At 32.0% G+C, this 18,311-nt stretch overlaps 1 protein-coding gene and 1 pseudogene across 2 annotated transcripts; both read right to left on the reverse strand.

Moving 5' to 3' along the window:
- Position 1: 1 nt before the first annotated feature.
- Positions 2 to 2,634, reverse strand: LOC111276574 (putative disease resistance RPP13-like protein 1; annotated as a pseudogene).
- Positions 2,635 to 3,024: 390 nt separating this feature from the next.
- On the reverse strand, positions 3,025 to 13,193 carry LOC111275985 (SH2 domain-containing protein A-like). Of its 2 annotated transcripts, none has more exons than XR_016333531.1 (12): positions 13,005 to 13,193; positions 12,329 to 12,517; positions 11,264 to 11,470; positions 11,079 to 11,165; positions 9,979 to 10,056; positions 9,737 to 9,901; positions 8,454 to 8,798; positions 6,697 to 6,980; positions 6,038 to 6,200; positions 4,598 to 4,947; positions 3,413 to 3,575; positions 3,025 to 3,330 (listed from the first exon to the last, which is right to left on the reverse strand). XR_016333531.1 is itself a non-coding variant. In XM_022861663.2 (12 exons), the coding sequence occupies exons 1-12, from the start codon at positions 13,158 to 13,160 to the stop codon at positions 3,312 to 3,314; spliced, it is 2,127 nt and encodes a 708-aa protein (XP_022717398.2). In that variant the 5' UTR covers positions 13,161 to 13,193; the 3' UTR covers positions 3,025 to 3,311. The 2 variants fall into 2 exon arrangements, 1 of the variants encoding a protein (XP_022717398.2); XM_022861663.2 differs by having other exon boundaries at positions 3,413 to 3,496.
- Positions 13,194 to 18,311: the final 5,118 nt, after the last annotated feature.

Here is an 18,311-nt window from a genome sequence, read left to right on the forward strand (position 1 = left end):
ATCCCACTCCTTCCATTTTGGCATATCCTCAAAGCATAATCTCTCCAATGATGCAAATGCATTTGATTGGTTCTATCCAGAGAACTCAATGCCAACCTTATTCAATTCATGCATTCCCCTGATAGAAAGATCTTTTAGCAGTGGCAGTTTTCCAATTGGTGGCAGTAATTTGCAATTTCGACAGTTGTTGAGATCCAAAGACAACAGGTTTTGTAATGAAGGATCTGCTATCCAATTCGGAAATCTTGCACCACCATAATTCTCAATGACGAGCTGTTTAAGATCTCTGTCAGGTTCAAACATGTTCAACACCTCTTCTTCAACTGCTTTATTCCTTGTATTATTACTAAAATTAGCACTCCACTTTAGTTGTAATCCATCAAGGCCAGATTCGTCGATTAACTTAGCTTCCCATGCATCTTGAGCATTGGCAATGTTCGCCAACCCTGAAAGAGAAAGATCACCCGTGAGATGTATTAAATTCTTCATCTCTTTTATTTGATGTCCATCACCTGCTCCTAAAATGAAATTAGATAGCCTTCGAAGGTTGGTCAGTTTACCAATTCCAAAGGGCATTCCTTTCATCTTTGTACCAGTGATATCAAGATGATTCAAGTTGGATAGGAGTTCTATTTCTGAGGGTAACTTTTCTAACCAACACTTCCTCAATGGTAAGGTTTCTAAATTGTAAAGGGCGCATATTGAATCGGGTAGACTTTTGATTGCAGTATAAGAGAAATCTAGGCAGCGTAAATGCACCAAATTTTCGAAAAAGTTTGGTAACACAGTGATGTAATACCCTTTCAAAGAAAGAACCCTTAAGCATCGAAGTTTGGGCAATAAATCAACGAGGACAGTGTTGGTTAGAAGGCAAACCCCATCATTTGGCAGCATAAATGGTAGAAAGGTTCGTAAACGTTTCATGTGACCAAAGGCTTCAAACTTTTTCGCTCCATCATACAAGCTGCGAACATAAGATGAATGTCTAGTGCCCTCTGAATTTTTCAGTTGTTTGTTACCCTCCAGTTGAAGCATATTTCTCCTGCAACCACTTGAGCTAGATCATTGATCAGGTCATGCATTATAAACCGAGATTTATCCCTACTAGAAGTTTGGAAAATGGACCTTGATACTAGATCTCGAAAGTATTGGCTACCTAGACCTTCGGTTTGAGTTTTCGAGTTGGCCTGTAGAAAACCTTCTGCTTTCCATAACAAGATTATCTCCTCCTCATCAAATTCATAATCTTTAGGCAGTAGAGATCAGTATGCAAAGCATCGTTTTAGATGTGGAGGAAGATGATGAAAGCTCAACAACAGAGCTGGAATTACACCACATTGCTCTTCAGGTAAATCCCATATCTCACTCTCTGACATATCTTTCCAAACTCCATAATCCACATGAGTGCCTAGTAAGCTACCAATGGCTTTAGCTGCCAAAGGTAAGCCATTGCACTTTTTCACTATGCGTTCCCCAACTTCTTCTAATTCTGGATGCCCACTAAAATTACTTGATTTTAGTGCATGTTGAGTAAACAAAGAAAGACAATCTTTCTCTGATAAATGCTGTAATGGGTAAGCATTAGCAGTGCTCACAACAGAAGAAACCTCGCAACTCCTTGTTGTCACAATAACTTTTGTTCCAACTCCGAACGGCTTTAACAGGATGGCCAAATCATCGTAATTCTCGTTCCAAACATTGTCCAAGACAAGCAAAAATCTTTTTCCGAACAACTTCTCCTTCAACATGCCTTGAAGATTGTTTAGAGAAGGAACTATACAACACTCATCAGTGATTGACTATAAAATTTTCTTTGTCACCAAAGTGGCATCAAAATCTTTAGAAACACACAACCAAAGCTTGTGGTTGAAAGACTTTTTTATTCTATCATCATAATAGGCAAGTTGAGCAAGAGTTGTCTTGCCAATCCCTCCAATCCCAAAGATGTGAATCACAGAAGCTTCATTCTGATTGACATTATTGCTCAAGAGCAATTCAAGTATTTCGGCCTTCTCTTTTCCCCTACCATAAATAGGAATTTCATCCACCAAGGACAAAGATTGCGGGCTTGCTTTTATTCTCTTTGACATTGCTCCTTCATCAATCTCTCTCAATCCCAAACTACCCTTTTCTGTCGCCAAACCATTTAGTCTACCAGTGATCTCTTCTAAGTTGGAAATCATCTTCTTATTAAACAAAAAAGCTCTTGAATTAATGAAACTACTAAACCATGTATCTATGGATATCGGTAACTAAATTGCTCTGGCTTGATCATCTTCGTGCAACTTTCGATTTACAGCCTCGATAGCAAACTCATCCGAAATATCATCCACATCATAAGCCAAGCTTTGTAGCTTAGCCAACCAGTTCTGCACATTGGGATCCTTCATTTGCTTCTCCTCTGCATCAATGAGCACTTCTTGAATACTTGGCAATAACTTTTGCCACTCCTCGAGCTGCTGGATGACCTGCTTTTCGTAACAAAGTTGAGGGTCTGATCGTAATAGGCCAACTTGGCAAACAACTCAATAAAGATAGAAAGTGCAGTCTCTCCACCGGTAATGGACATGGTTGTTTCTTCAGGGAAAGAAATATGAGAAACAAAACCGTGAAGAGAAAGTCAACAATGCAAAATTGAAAGTAAACGGGAATGCTATACGTACAGCTGAATGGCAACTTATTCTTGAATTTTTTTTTATCTAAATTATGAAGTATTGAGCTGGAACTTTGAAATTCTCAAGGATCCCATGTGATTGTCACAGTTTGGAGGTCAACGTTTATGGCTAAATATAATATATTTTCTCGAATAAAAAAATTGCTTGAAGATATATCACATCTATTGTATCTTTATGCAAGCCCTATCTTCTCTGCTTACACAATGAGTCGAAATGCAACCGAGCATGACGAAGCGTCGATGACAAATTTATTAGAAATTCCTTGAATAAGAACGGTTAACGGTATATATGAAAGAGCATCAACTACCAATTCACCAGTATTGCATGCCATTAACAATCAAGTGATCAATTTGACAAGAAAAAGGCATCACAAAATCGATTTCTCTTCACCAATTTGGCATCTGTATGTAAATGAACCAGTCGTTCATCAGAAAATTGCCACATTTACAGTATGGACACGACCCTTACTTGGCTTCTGATATTACATATATAGTTTCATAAGTACATCAAAGAGGAAAACAGAGAGACTGAAGCAACCTAAGAGGGAAAGAACTAGCAGCATGGCAGTGACAGCAAAACCTACTAATGTTCACGACAAACCAAAAGCAGAAATGCAATGCTTCATCCGAACAATGGTTACTGGTGTCTTATTATCCTGCAATTTTACATTTCAAAACTAAAAATTAATACGAGACATCTAATTCATACAGAAGGAAATTGCAGTGAGGTGTTCTTACCTTCCTAACCGAGAGAGCTCAGGTTCTGCCAATAGCATATCTTGCAATGGTTTTACTTTGACATTCATTTCCCTTGCTCCAGAGCTACAAGCAAATGTGGAAACAAATCTCTCAGTCCATTTGTAGAAAGGATATGAGACAAATTATCCATAAACTGGCATATCTGAGGACAATAATAATGAACATCTTTAAATAGTGTAACTACACCAATGGTACCTCCAGTATCAACAAATGTTCAATTTGGTATCTTAACTTAGAAAAAAAAGAATGTGCAGTGTGGTACGTGAAGTTTAATCTCCTCAAAAAAACACATTTCACCAACATTAGCAACATTTGCGACAAAAGGTGGCAAACTAATTTCCAACTAAACCAAGTTATAACATTTCATATCAGGACAAAAGTGATCCACCCATTGATTTACTTCTTGTAATTAGATTTTAACCCTTTTTCTCTTTTTTCTTTATTTATTTATTTTTTGTGTTTTCACATTTTCTTTCTCCAATATTCAATCACATTCAAATTGCAAGAAGAAAATTTGCCAAATCATATATTATGACATGATCTAAAAGAAGAGACAAACGTATGGTTAGGTTAGATTAATTTTAAATTCTGTATATCTAGAGAGAGAATGTTATGGTTAAAACCAAAAAATGCGAACAAGTTGAGAGCAAAAAAAATCATCTTCCCAGCCATTGCTATTTCTGCTTCCTAGAAAACCATTCTGTCACCGGCATTAAGCTTTCTAGCCCCATCATTTTCCAACTCCAAACCTTATATGCTATTTGCAGCTCAAAATCCTCTCAAAAGTCCACTTCTGCTGGTCTTTTCCTCTATTCTCGGATAAACATGATGAAGAAAGCTATAAGGCTTTGGTGAAGAAAGCTCATCCAGAAGCTGTGCATGCGCATTCAAGTCGAGCATATTATGATTATTCCTAATTCTGTGGTTCTTTTCCTCTACTCAGACAAACTCTATCATGTATAGTGTTGCAAAGAAATTATTAAGGATTTAGATATAAATAAAAAATAATCCACCTAAAAGTCATGACAATCAGGCTTTCTCCTTTCGCCATTTAAAAAATAATTTAGTGGTTACAACTCTAACAAATGTAAACAAAAAGAGAATATTCTTAGTGAAAGTTCAAGTAAGACTACAATGAAATTTAATAAAGCAAGAAAGACACACCTGTTTACATTATCAAGGGAAAGCAACCTGTGGTGAAGAGTGTAATCGCTGCTAACATATGTCACAACTAAGCTACCAGCATCTGGGTGGGGCCAACTCCTTGAAGTAGGAAACCTAAGTATAAATGTTCCAGGCTCTTGCAGGCCCCTTGGACCTTGAAGTGAGAGTTCTGCTTCTTCCTTCGTTATAAATCCTTCTATCCACTTTGGTGATGTAGAATTCCACATTTCATTTATCCAGTCACTAGATAATGTAAAAGCTACAGGGTATAACCAACACCACAACTTCTCAAAGTTTTCTTGGGCCATGTGATCTTGGCATCCGGCAATTTTTCTCAGAAGCTCAAAGTCCTGAAACAATTGTTAGCTCAATAAGTTTTAGTCCAACTATGACATTTTCACAGCGATTTTCATAACAAAGAAAATATTACTATTTATTCATACAAAACATATGGGATCCATCTATGATGAGGAAGCAAATTTCCACATGAAACATGACTAGGGACAACAGTAGGTAGAGTACCCACTAATTTTGAATTACCTAAACCTGAATTTGAATAAGAATAGTGGCATCCATCCTGTTTTGCCCTGATACTCAACCCTTACCAGAATGATGTTCAATATTTCTGAACACTTCAACCTGCCTATTTTATCATATTACTACTAAAACTATTAGCAGTAAGTTTGCTACCAGAATCCTATGTAATTGGCTCAGATCAGGTCAGGAACCCAGAAAACAACACCCATTCCCATAATGCCAGCCCAACATCACCAAGATCAACTAGAATGATCTTCAAAGTCGAAACTTGCTATCCTGGATGCTAATATCCTTGTCCTCCAACTAAAATTAGTCTAAACTCTAAAGCAACTATGTGCAACTACGACTAGGGTTGCCTTGAGAGAATGCTATCACTTAAGCCTTATTAAGCACTATGGCAACTTTCTTTCTTTTGGGATGAAAAGCACTACGACAACTTGGTTATAAGCTATAGTAACATCCCTCAAGCAAAGAGCTTAAACTATTTCTCACTTTATCAGATTCTATTAGGTACAGAAATGAAGAGAAAAACCTAATATTGGGAAGGAATGTTTAATAAATGTGAATCAATAGATTATGGATACCAACCCCCTTCCTGTTACTTCCCTCCAATAGCAACATTAAGCACAGAGTGCAAGACAACCTATCACAAGAGGTGATTATATATTTGTACCCAAAAACTGCAACTATTTCAAAGAAATAGAAACAAGAATTTCATCCACCCCGGAAAAGTTTACTTATTTAATCATTGGACTATTACTGAGTAAAAGAGCCAATAACTAAGAACAGATCAACCATTAGAAATAGCAAATGCCTAAGCCCCCAATAAAGCTAAAAAAATAACAAAAGAGAAAGATAGACTTACATAATGTGGACCTAAAATAGTTATTGATAGATAGATACCTGTTGGGTAAGAGATCTAGTAGTGCAACAAGCAATCTTCATGAATTGCTCTTCAATCTTGAAAACTGCACTCTCCCATTGAACTTGGAGGTTGTTTTGTGATATCAAATTCCAGGCTTTTGTTCCATCATCTATCAATCTCTTTGACATTTTTATTTGATGCCTACGAGCAGGAAACAATTTTTTCATTAGCAAAAGGAATAGAAAAATTAGACAATACATGATATAGATCCCAAGAATAATTGAAAGTGTTGTATGTTTTCCCAATACTCAAAGGCAATGGTATAGTAGAAGCACTTGCTTGGTCCAATTTTTATCCCCTAAATGGGCCCAAAGATACTTGGTCACCTTTTGATGAGAAACAAAAGCCAAGGACCATCGGTTGGACAAGAACAAGGCTTTCAACATGGTAGAATGTAGTTTGTGAAAAGGTGTTAGAACAGCAACATATTTACAATTAGCAACAAATACAAAATAAGGTCAATCAATGAGTCAGAAAAACAATCCCATGAGACTAATATGAAATAAAATCCATCTACTATTGTTAATAGCAATTAAGAGATACCATGATGGGTACTATTACATTCCTGGCCATAACCCAACAAAAATATAATAATCACCACAATAATGTCTGAAACAAGCAAAGCATTGTAAATTACCTATGATGAGAACATCCCGAGTACAGGGAAACCTGGTCAGCAAATCCTGTAATTTCTTCATCTGAAGTAGTTGTTGCAATTTCCTTCAGTAAAAGAGACCTATCAGTCAAGCCTCCCAGGCAGTACCTAAAAATTGTCAAATCTGAAACTGAATGTCCCCTACTTGACATGCTCTTTAAAGCTGAATCTCTGGCCCCAGTGCTCTCTGAATCAAGTAGGGAATTGTCCACTTCTTCAAAATTCTCAGGTCTCCCCTCCAAACTAGACCCAATACCATTCTCGACCTGATTGAAAATGGAGATGCAGTTGTCATCCATGGATAAAGATTATTGAATATTCAATTTAAAGAAGGAAACAGATGTTTGACAAGGAGTTCATTGCTCTAAGGATGAGACCAGGCATGAAGGTTTTCTTTTCCTTTCTTTTGGCCATTGGCACGAAGGGTTTAACAATAAATAACAAGATACTATTACTAAAATATCTTCTAAGATATTATCACAACATTATCATATTAATTAACACTAATTGTTGTCATCGTCATTCATCAAAACACCATATCTTTGGTAAATACACAATATCTTTGTTTATCATCATCCTCCTAATTTAATCTAATCTATTGCTTAACAAATTTAATGGAGCATCACAAGTATTCTAGCTAAATTTATGGCTCATAAAATTCTATAAAATGTTATTGATTTCCAAAGATTTCTTGTTCACCTGTTCTTTTAATTTTAAAAAATATAAATATAACTATAAACATAATACATTCTAAGAAATGAAATTTTATGTAATGGGGGTAAAGAGGAGATTTTAATATGAATCAAATCTCTAAGGTCTGGCCAAACCAACCTTGTACATTCCTTTGGTAGCATAACTTTCTCTGTTTCAAATATATCCTCTATTAGAATGGAAAATTTGAAATACCAGCAAAGCATGTGTGATATAATGCTAGCTCTTAAATTGTTCCACTCTCAAAAGTCAACAAAGAATATACATCTCTTTGCTGCTGAGTTGTTCTTAGACTTTGCTTGGTAGGAAGGATGGAAAGAGGTGAGGATGGAAAACTTGTTAATCTAATTGCTACAATTCATGACAACTTTCCTATTTTGTAGCTTAACCATTAGATTAACAAATTTTCGATCCTCATCTCTTTCTATCCTTCCAAACAATCAAAGCCTTAGGTTTGTTTATGTGGTAAGTTGAAAATAGAAATAATATAACAAATGAATAATAATGAAATCATAACTTGTGCATTCATGTGCCCCATCGATAAAACAAGGAGACTGGGAATATTTTCCATCAATAGCACATGGATGTGTCTTTTTATGCAGTTTCATTGGTTCCACACTGAAACTAAGAACATAACAGTCTTCACTACCAAATTGGCCCTAATGCACTGCTACTATACCAATAATCACAATATAAAGGTAACAAGTAGGGAGGGGGTAAAGTGGGTGAGTAACCCAAAATTTGGATGGCCAATAATCACATATTACATTGACAATGGTTTAGATGTTCTTGGACTACTCAATAGGGTGGTGAGTTTCTATTTCTACCATCAAATAAAGCATGCCTAAGGTTTACAGATACGTTGTAGCTAGTGCTTTGCTAGTTCCCCCATCAAATTGTAGCAAAACCACCCAATGCAGAAACTTTTATGAAAGTGATTTATGCCCCACTTTTATTCATGGTTCATCAAGACTTAAATGATGATGATGTCATGGGAAAATTAAAAGGACAACAGTCTCAATCAATACCTGATTGGCAGCCCAGGCAAGAGAGTTGCATTCTTCACCAGGTTGGTCAGTTGTAGAAATCTTTGCTTCTCCCAACCTAACCCGCTTTGATGTTGGACTAAGTTTTGCTTCATGTACGGTATTGTGCTTAAGTTCATAAGAAACATCATCTAAGCCTAATGATTGAGATCCATTGACTGGATGAACAGCAGACATTTTTTTCCAAATAATAGTAGATGTCCTTGGAGTACGATAGCGAGAGATACAACGAATTGAAGGGGAAAAGTCCTCAAGGAAATGATAACCCTCAAACTTTGGTATCCCAAATTTAATGCAGAACTGCCTATTATCACACTTGGATGAGAGCTGAGATAATATCAGAATCAAGCCATCAGTGAGTTCAAGATGAATTGATACAAAAATAAACAAATATGATATAAAAAATTAAATTCTAGATCAACAATATAATTCCCTGATCATTATTGTTAATTCTGCCTGAGTCTCTAATAGCCAAGCTAGTATTAATATGGCAAGCCTGGCTTGTGAAAGTTTAATTCAAGCTCAAGCCAAGCATTTCTGCCAGTGCCATTTATGAGCTTGACCTTGGTTTTCCAATCAGCCAATCTGCATCACGCTTATGAGCTGAATTTAGGAATTTTCAAATTTTAAAATTCAGAATTCTAAAACTTGTTTTTATGATGAATAACATATACAAGTACTTATAATACATTTCATAAGAATTAGGTGAACATATTCTGAAAACAAAAATTAGGTGATAAATAGAAATATAACACTACTAAACCACAGTACAAGCCTAACCAAGATAGTTGAATTATTTACTCCAAAAGCAATAACTTACCCATTCAATTTGGTACAAATATATTTAGTTTCTAGGTTATGCTCGGGCTGATCGAAACCAAGCCTATGCTTGTGAGCCTTAATCAAAACAAATTTGTATTTGTTTCAGATTGGCATGAGGAAACATGAAACTTTTATTTATTTGCTAGTGCCATTGGAAACATTTAGAATTTAAGCAAAACCAGGTTTAAACTCAGGCAACCTAGCTACATGAAATATGAAACCTCTATGCTGAAAAATAGTTTAGCAGTAATTATATTGTTGGATGGTTGCATCAGCAAAAGACATTATTTTCAGCCATGAAAGACCTCAAGGAGAACCATAAACTATAAATTAGTTTCTCATGCACAGAAGCAAGTTCCACATAGAATTTTCCACAACTAGCTAGATGCATAAATACTGAAAAAAAGATTCCGCAAACAAATTTTGATATTTAATAGTATCACCTTGGAGATCTTCAGCTTAAAGGATGCCCGCCCTTTCACTAGTTTACTAGGTCGATCACAAGAGGCAAATTCAATTCCATCATAGCTAGCTAGAAGAGGAGCTTCTTCCTCATTTGTCTTCTCTACTGATGATCGATCATGAGCATACAAAAGTGATGCAACAACCTTTACAACACTTAATGTGTAAATTAGGAACCAAAGAAAAGCCAGTACTGCAAAATAAAAACAAAAGACCAAATTACCTCTAGTTCCTTGTTTACTGGCTGGCCAAAGGCATTTAATAAAACAACATCCAAGGAAAAAATCCTGCGACAAGATGCCTGCAAAATGGTAAATATTAGAAAATCTAAGGAGTGGTAACCTTATCTCATTTGGGAATCAATTACCTATGGTAGAAAACTGTTTTGTATCTTATGCAATGAGCAGCATATTAACATTTCAAATGCCTAAGACCATGAGGATAAGTGCTAAAATATCAACAATGTTTACAGACTAAAATCGGAATATCCTTTTCCCTTTGACCTTAAGGTCTTTATATCTTCCTGGTTACATGAGGCTTGAACCTAAAAGCAAAGATCTATACCAACCTACTCAACATTCATGGCTTAAACTGAAGTATAATGGCATACAACTTGACAACCTATCAATTTATTATTTTACAGTCCAACATCAATATCAGGATAAATTTTTTAATTTGATAGCAAATTTATGTGCCTGTTCAAATAGACAATCAAAACAAGTAGGATGTAAAGCTCACATATATTGATACAAGTGAACATGGATGTCTCTGAAGATATCACTTTCCAATGAATATAAATAAAAACAAATTGTTGCGGAAACAAAAGCACCTAAAGGACAAGAATAGCATGCTGTGATAAGAAATTCTTTCCGGAAAATTTTCAAGCACCGCAACTGTTGTGCCCCTTGTAAAAAATAAGAAAGTTATCCATGGGAAGTTTAAAAATGTATGCTACTAGAAGTGCATCAATCATGTTTCTTTTCAGTAATTGATGCAAAAGCTTTCATTAGTTGATAAAGACCATAAAATTAGGTAGTTATTAGTACTTTGCCTTAATATTTATTAACCATGACATTTAAAATACCAAACAGGAAAATTGTAGTGGCCCCATTCAAAGAAAAAAAAAATGGTTCTATTGGTAATATTATAACAGCAGACAGAAAAATAACACTAGCTGAGTAGCATTGATATAAAATTCATATCTATAAACATATATAATATACAAATAATCCATTAACAATAACACAAAAGAAAAGCGTAACGGCTATGATTTAAGTATAAAAGTTGTAGTATAAAAAATGTTCAGAACCCTCTGGTGTTTACCTTGCCACCAACAATATTCCAAAAGCCATTGTCTTCTTCAATATCAGAGGCAGACGACTCATCAATAGACAATCTTAGAGGTGGATCCTGGCACCAGATTTTCACATTATTGTTCTAAACCTTAAGCTAAACTCACATGCCATGAGAAACTATCAAAGAAACATGAGAATTATAAGTAAGTGCACCTTAACATATTGGTCCTTTATAGACAAAGTTGAAGGCAAGACTTTTGCATCGTGTATATAACCCTGCAAATCATTACCACCACTAATACATACTAATGTTCTCTTCTTCAAACCATTTGGCATGGAATCTTTGTTTAAAAAGGAAGAGAGCTGCAGCTCTCCTGCAATATCCCCATTAATGTGAAGCCGTACAAAGCCAGTAGAAACCTGTCAAGAAAAGAAAAAAACAGAAATGTTCACATATATGGTAATAACCAGGAGCAACCAAATTAGTATTCATCTAGCAAGCATAGTTGCAAGCATACTTCAGTAAAACCTTAGGCACAAAGTGAAAAGAAGGAAAACAAACAGGAGGGATACGCAAACTGAGAACCATTGCCTCAAAAAGCTTTTTGCTCCTACTTCAATCTGGTGTTAGATTTATATTTTTTTTTTGTTCCTTTTCATTTTTCTCTTATGTTGTAATAATAGATTGGTGTACTTTACATAACCTCAAATTTCATATATATGCTTGCCTAATTCATCTTCGCTCATTTTCTTGTGCTCCTTTGTACTTTCAGCGTTGCTTATTCTCAAGATTCTAAACAACCAACCACTTCACAAACCAAATTATTTATTAAGGCATTTAAATTTTAAAAATCTTTTATTAATCTCAAGAAAAAACTACATTTCCCCCCTCCCGCCCTCCTCTTTCCTTTGGAATACTCTATGTAATTTTTTGAATCTATCCATGTATTTACAGAATTTACATTGAAATGCTACTCTTCTAGCAAAATTCATTATTTTCCAATGTCACTCTTGTATAACATTCACAAAATAAAAAGCCATGTAGATGAAGATGTAAAGAGCCTACTATCCACACGAACGACACCTTCAGATAAAAAGGCAACCAAACATACCAAATTAAAACCAGTCCATTCAGTTCCCTAAGTCCCAAAACCATCTCAAAAAATTCAAACATTATGACAAGATGTTAAAGCAAAAAGATAACACTATCAATCAAGATGCAGCTCTCATACTAATCATATCCTTATATTACAGTTCTGTCTGATGTTAAAGACATACCTCATATCCGACATGTATCCATTTGTTCAGAGGGTGTTCAATCTCTGTAGATACTTTGGGAACTTCGGTTGGCAAAGCAATATTTCCAGGACTAGGGGCTTCATTTTGCAGGCAAGTCAATGGCAAAAACATCATTGTCTTTTCATTAAGAACAAGTAAAGGAGCATTGCTGTTAGTCTCTGCGTACACCTATAAACAGAAAATAATTCAAGTTATTAGAAGAATGGAAGTCCAGAACTCTTTTATACATGACTAATAGATAACCATCAAAACAATAAAATTATGGTGATGATTTTTGCTCTAATAGATAATACACAGAAACACTCAAAAAATCATAAAAAAACTTCTTAGTACACAACAACATTCATAAAATCATAAAAAAAAAAAAAACATAAAATGAGAAATGGGCATTCTTCCTAACAACGAAAATTTTTGGGTGGAAAGATTAGCCAATAAAAGAAAAAAAAAAAGGCAGTTCTTATTCCTGTTCAATAATCATCTAAAAAAAAAAAACAATTTATTTTAAGAAAAGACGCATAAAATCACTTTAAAAAGGCAAATAAACGAGAAATGGATAGTTTTCCATATCCAAAAAAATGAAAATTTGAGTGAAAAAAAGAAACCCAAAACAAAAAATAAAATGAAAATAAAAATAAAAGAGCAGCAGTTTTAAGACCTGTTTGAGAATGGTGGCAGGAAATGCATTGGAGTTGAAAACATAAACCCAGAAACAAAGAGTAAAACCCTTTTCTTCTTCAGCTTCAATTTCCGCTTCGAAGTCCTTCAACAACATGTATTCTCTTTCATCAATTATCTGATTATTCCCACCCATGATTTTCGTTTTCCCTTGATCAAAAAGGAAAACAAAAATCCGAGCAAATTTACCAGTCCCCTTATATATGAAGTAACCAAAGGAAAAGCAGACAAGGTTGTTTTTGTCTTCTGTAACGGACGTTAAGGGTGGTGAGGGTGCTTAGAGATTTGGTGGGTTTGGGTGTTGGAATTGAAATTTTAGGAGCCAATGATTTGGGTTAAATTAGTTTAAAGCAAAGTCAAAGGTTGACAATTGATGACGTGGTGATTTTAATTAGGTTACGATAGATTTTATTTTGTTGTAAAATTTTGTTTTTTATTTAATTATTTTTCTAGAGAATTTTTTATTTTATTTTTATCAAATTATATTGTTAATCGAAGCTTAAATTTAGTTTATTTTATTTTTATAATTTTCTTAAATAATAATATTCAATAAATTTGATATTTAAATTTGAATATCTAAAAAATTATATTGCTCAATCTTGTAACTTAATAAAATGATAAAATTAACTCATTTGAAATTGACTCCTACCATATCAACGTAAGGGTATGATTGAATTTAGTCTAATTATGAATAGGTCTAACATCTAAAATGTTTATATCGTGAATTTTTAGATTTTAAGAGAGAAAGTAATTTTAAGAAAAAATGATCATAAAAAATATAAGATTTTTATATTTAATTAGAAGAATATAAGATTATTTAATATAATTTTTTATTATATTATTTTTTATAACAAATAAAAAATGTATTATATTCATAACATATGACATATAAATAATATATATAAACAAGTAATTTATTTAAATTTTTATTTATTTAACATGTAAATTTTTTATTTAATATTTATTTAAAATTATTTAAGTAAAAGCATTTTAAATTTTATTATACAAATAATAAAATATATATGTAATAATAAATTTTGGGAAGAAAAATGATTTCATGGGAAAGTAATCTCAATCAAATGCCCCGTAGGGTTAATTACAATTTTAATATCTGAATTTTGAAAGAATATACAAATAGGTATTTTAAAAAAATAAAATATTGTACTCTAAACTTTCAAATAATTTACAATTTACACATTAAAATTTCAAATTATGTACATATTAACAAAAATTCTAATCATATTAATTATATCTATTTATATATGCAACGTTTGATAAATATTATTAATTATGTTTTCGCCACGCATAATATCAATATCTTTTTCAATGTAAATTACAATTTTATATTTTTATCTAAATCGTAAATATTATCTATAATTAATTGATCATTATTTACATGACATTCACATAAATTTTTTTTTACAAATATTTTACTTTATTTCTTTAAGTACCAATTTATATATTTTCTTAAAATTCAAATATCAAAAGTGTAATTAACTCTTACTAATATGACATTGTCAAATTATCTATTTGATAAAAAGTGTTGATATTGCATTTTTTTTATTTGCAACGCAAATTTTTAACCCTTCTTTCTTCTCATTATAAAATCAATGTGAGTTCTTTGGAATTTACTTTCCTTCTAAAAACCTTTCAGGGATGCTTACTTCACAAAATAATAATAATAATAATAATTCTCTTTAATAATCTTACTTTTAGTAATATGATTTTTCACTTTGATTTCACGTATTATTTATAACATCTGGAATATTATATTTCCAATAATGTCAATAAAGGACAAATAGGAGGAATAAGAATCTTTCTCGAATGTAAATTCTATCCTTCTTTTGCCATAAAATGATAATTACGATTTATTTTACCTTTTAATATCAAAGAAATTGCAGAATAATTCAAGACACAAATTGCTGCACATATAAGCATTCCAAGGCCAATCTTTTGACTTTTGGCAATATCCCAAATTAAATTTCACTTTTCAAAAAATATTAATTAATTCAAGTTTTATATGTATTGAGTTTTTATTTAATAGGATTAAATTTGTATTCAATTTTTACAATTAATTTGAATTTATTTAACAAAAAACAATAATTATAATTGTGAACATATTTATATTTTAAATAATATTGTAATTATTAGAAATCAATATATATTTAACAAATTTGTGGGTTATAATAAAATTTTTGTTTTCAATTGATTAAAAAAATATTTTTCAAAATTGTAAAGTTTCTGTTAGAAAATTCAAGATCCAAAACTTACATTTTCATTACAAACTTTGCAAAATTTGATGATGACCTTCCATTTTTATCTTTAGTTATACTCTCCTCTTAGAGCCTTGGTTGGTTTTGAGATGAAATTTTCAAAGAAAAATAAAATAACTTCAATGTATGCTACAAATGCCACTTTCTTTAAAGTTTATTGCGATTTCTACCAATTATTGTATACAAAAAAGATATAATCAAAATACTTCCAAAATACAATAAAATTTTATTTGGTTTCACTTTGCACTCGTGATATTAAACTACTAAGTACCATTTGATGAAAACGAAAATATCAATCTTTAAATATTAATTTCTATAAGAATAATATCAAAGTAACTTTACTTTATTTGTGAAAAAATGAAAAAAAAAAAGAAGAAGAGAGTTTTTGTATTGTTTAATCTTGAACATTATTTTTGAACTATTTCAAATGAAAACTAACAATTTCTATTTATAAAAATTAAATCCTAAAATTATGATCTTTAATTGTGTTATTGCAATCAAAAATCACTTCCTTTAATTGAAACATACCTTTATGAATCATTAAAGTTAAATTAGTTTATTTGAATGATTACTTTTTTCATTCTTATAGAAATTATTTTCATGTTTCAAAAAATTATAACTTTTTAAGTAGAGTAGTCGATTTCTCTCATAAGGCAATTGACTGTCTCTTTATAATTTTCATTTCTGGAGCATTCCAAGTAGTAAGGTGACTAACATCTACCTTAAGGTAGTTAACTACCTTCAATTTTAGAATACTCAAAACTTAAAATAATTGGTTCCAACCAAAACATTTGCCTAAGGTAGGCAGTCGATTGCTTCTATGTTAAGTTTTGTACTTAGTCTTTGACACCTTTCTAGAATGCATACAATCAACTACTCCTCTATGTATGAACATGGCAATCGATTGATTTTCCAAAGGTAATTAAATGCTTTTATGATATGCCTTCTTTCATTAATTCTTTAAGTCTATAATCAATCTTGTTGGTCATGGAATATTTTCTTAAGTTATTAGCTAACTTAGTATGGTTTCTCTTATGATTAAGTCTTTATTTAATCAAACTATTTTCATATTTTGAAAATATTACTAACACTCCTAACTTAATTCAAAATAACGCAAGTTTTGATATTTTCAAAAATATTATACATAGGTGAAAATATTATATATACATCATGGTAAAATCTCTACTTTAGTGATAAAGTGTTTTGAATTAGTCAAATTGCATGATAAATCTTAGATCTTTGTATCAACCAATCTATGTGACTACTCATGCACTAAACCACACATAAGCTTTCAAATCTCATCAAAAGATCATTTAGCCATGCTTAAACACAATTTAATTACTATGTGTCATGTATATTCATAAGTGCTTAGAGCCAATCTCATTGCTCATAAAAGTGGCATCACTCTCACTTAAATAGATGAACTCCATAAAAAAATGCAACCATATAAGTATTCAAACACTATATTGACATGTTATAGATCCATTAAGAGTTTAATCTCAACCTTCCTTATAACATATGATTCAAGTACTTATCTACCTAAGGATGATTTTAATTTAAGTACTTGTAGTTACGTACAAATGATGTACTTTATTCATTAAAACTCAAGCCTTAAAGTGTAATTAAACGTTGAGCATGTGACTTAATAAATAAGCTTGTTATCCATCTCTAATGAATGTCTAGGTATCAATACAATTCCTTTATCAAAAGATTTGTTTTCTTGATTTTGACAGAGTACCTATATTGCTCGCATCCTTTGTCAATTTTCACATAGTTATGCTTTCACTAAATTGTCTAAATTTCATTTACATGCTTTTAGTATTTGATAGTGTAGCTTAATTATCACTACCAATTTGTAGTACATTGGCTTGGACCCTAAAGGAATTATAGATGTAACTTATTCTTTTACTTGAATTTTCCTAATATTAAATCTTGCAAATTTTAGTAGATCTTTTTAATATAACTTATTTCTTTTAAATTTCAAGAAACATTACCCTCACCATTTATATATATCGATTGAAATCCAATTCTACATGTTAATCATTTTAACTTTACATTGGTCTATCCTTCTAATACATAATAATTAATTTATAATGTATATTATGCTATTTTTAAAGACCATCCCAATGCAATTTAGGTTATATATCTACTAATCTTTTGTCAACTACAAAAACAATATCCTTCTTTGTGTATGTGTGTCATAACATATAGATTCAAAAATCTATAGCTAGATCTAACAAATGAATGGAGTGGCCACCAATCTTTTATTAGGTGTGATTGGTCACCTAAGGAATCTATCCTTTTAAAGAACTCCTAAGCTTGACTAAGGGTCCCTAAAAGAATAGGTTCGGGTCTATTAACCAGAACAGGGTCTGGGAGTTCTGTTACATATGGAGAAGGTTATAGCACCCTCACATGCCCATCCAAGAGATGGTACCATATTATTTCAAATTTATCCTAAGGTTTGGAGTCTAATGGTTTCAAATTTTATGTTAAATACTGAAAATAATTTTTAAGATTCTCCATCAATCTGGTAGAACTATTAAAAAATACTTCTTCACTTTAAGAGTATTCAAGAATCCTATTTGATTTCTTGAAGAGGCTCCGTCGTTGGAAAAATATTTTTTTATTTTTTTATTGGAAACAAATCTAATTATTCTATCATTTAGACCAAATTAGACATATTTTTTCTTTTGAATTTCTAAAATTTCCACCATTTAGAAATTTCCTTTTTCTTTTTTTTTCTTGAAAATAAAATAATATGATAATTATTTCTATTGAAATTTCATCTAAATTATTCCACAACTTGGGTCAAATTTAAAGAAAATTTCTCATCTAGAGATTTTTTAAAAATTTACCATTTGAAATTTCAAAGAATCTCATCCTTAGATAATTATCAAATATTTTCAATCCAAATTTTTATGTGAAAAAGAATACAATTACTTGTATTGAAATTTCATCTAAATCATTCCACCATTTGGGCCAAATTTAGAGAAAATTTCTCACCTAGAGAT

This window comes from Durio zibethinus, chromosome 25 (assembly GCF_047325235.1).
Source record: "Durio zibethinus cultivar Kanyao isolate XHJ-2024 chromosome 25, ASM4732523v1, whole genome shotgun sequence".
Lineage (NCBI taxonomy): Eukaryota > Viridiplantae > Streptophyta > Magnoliopsida > Malvales > Malvaceae > Durio > Durio zibethinus.

Bases quoted from the DNA above. Each gene is read 5' to 3' on its own strand.
- LOC111275985 (XM_022861663.2), bottom strand. From the start codon at position 13,160: ATGGGTGGGAATAATCAGATAATTGATGAAAGAGAATACATGTTGTTG. The intron at 6,201-6,696 runs GTAATTTACAAT...TCCTGCTCGTAG, and splicing joins TCGGGATGTTCTCATCATAG to GCATCAAATAAAAATGTCAA. The intron at 3,497-4,597 runs GTGTGTCTTTCT...ATTTGCTTGTAG, and splicing joins TCCCTTGATAATGTAAACAG to CTCTGGAGCAAGGGAAATGA.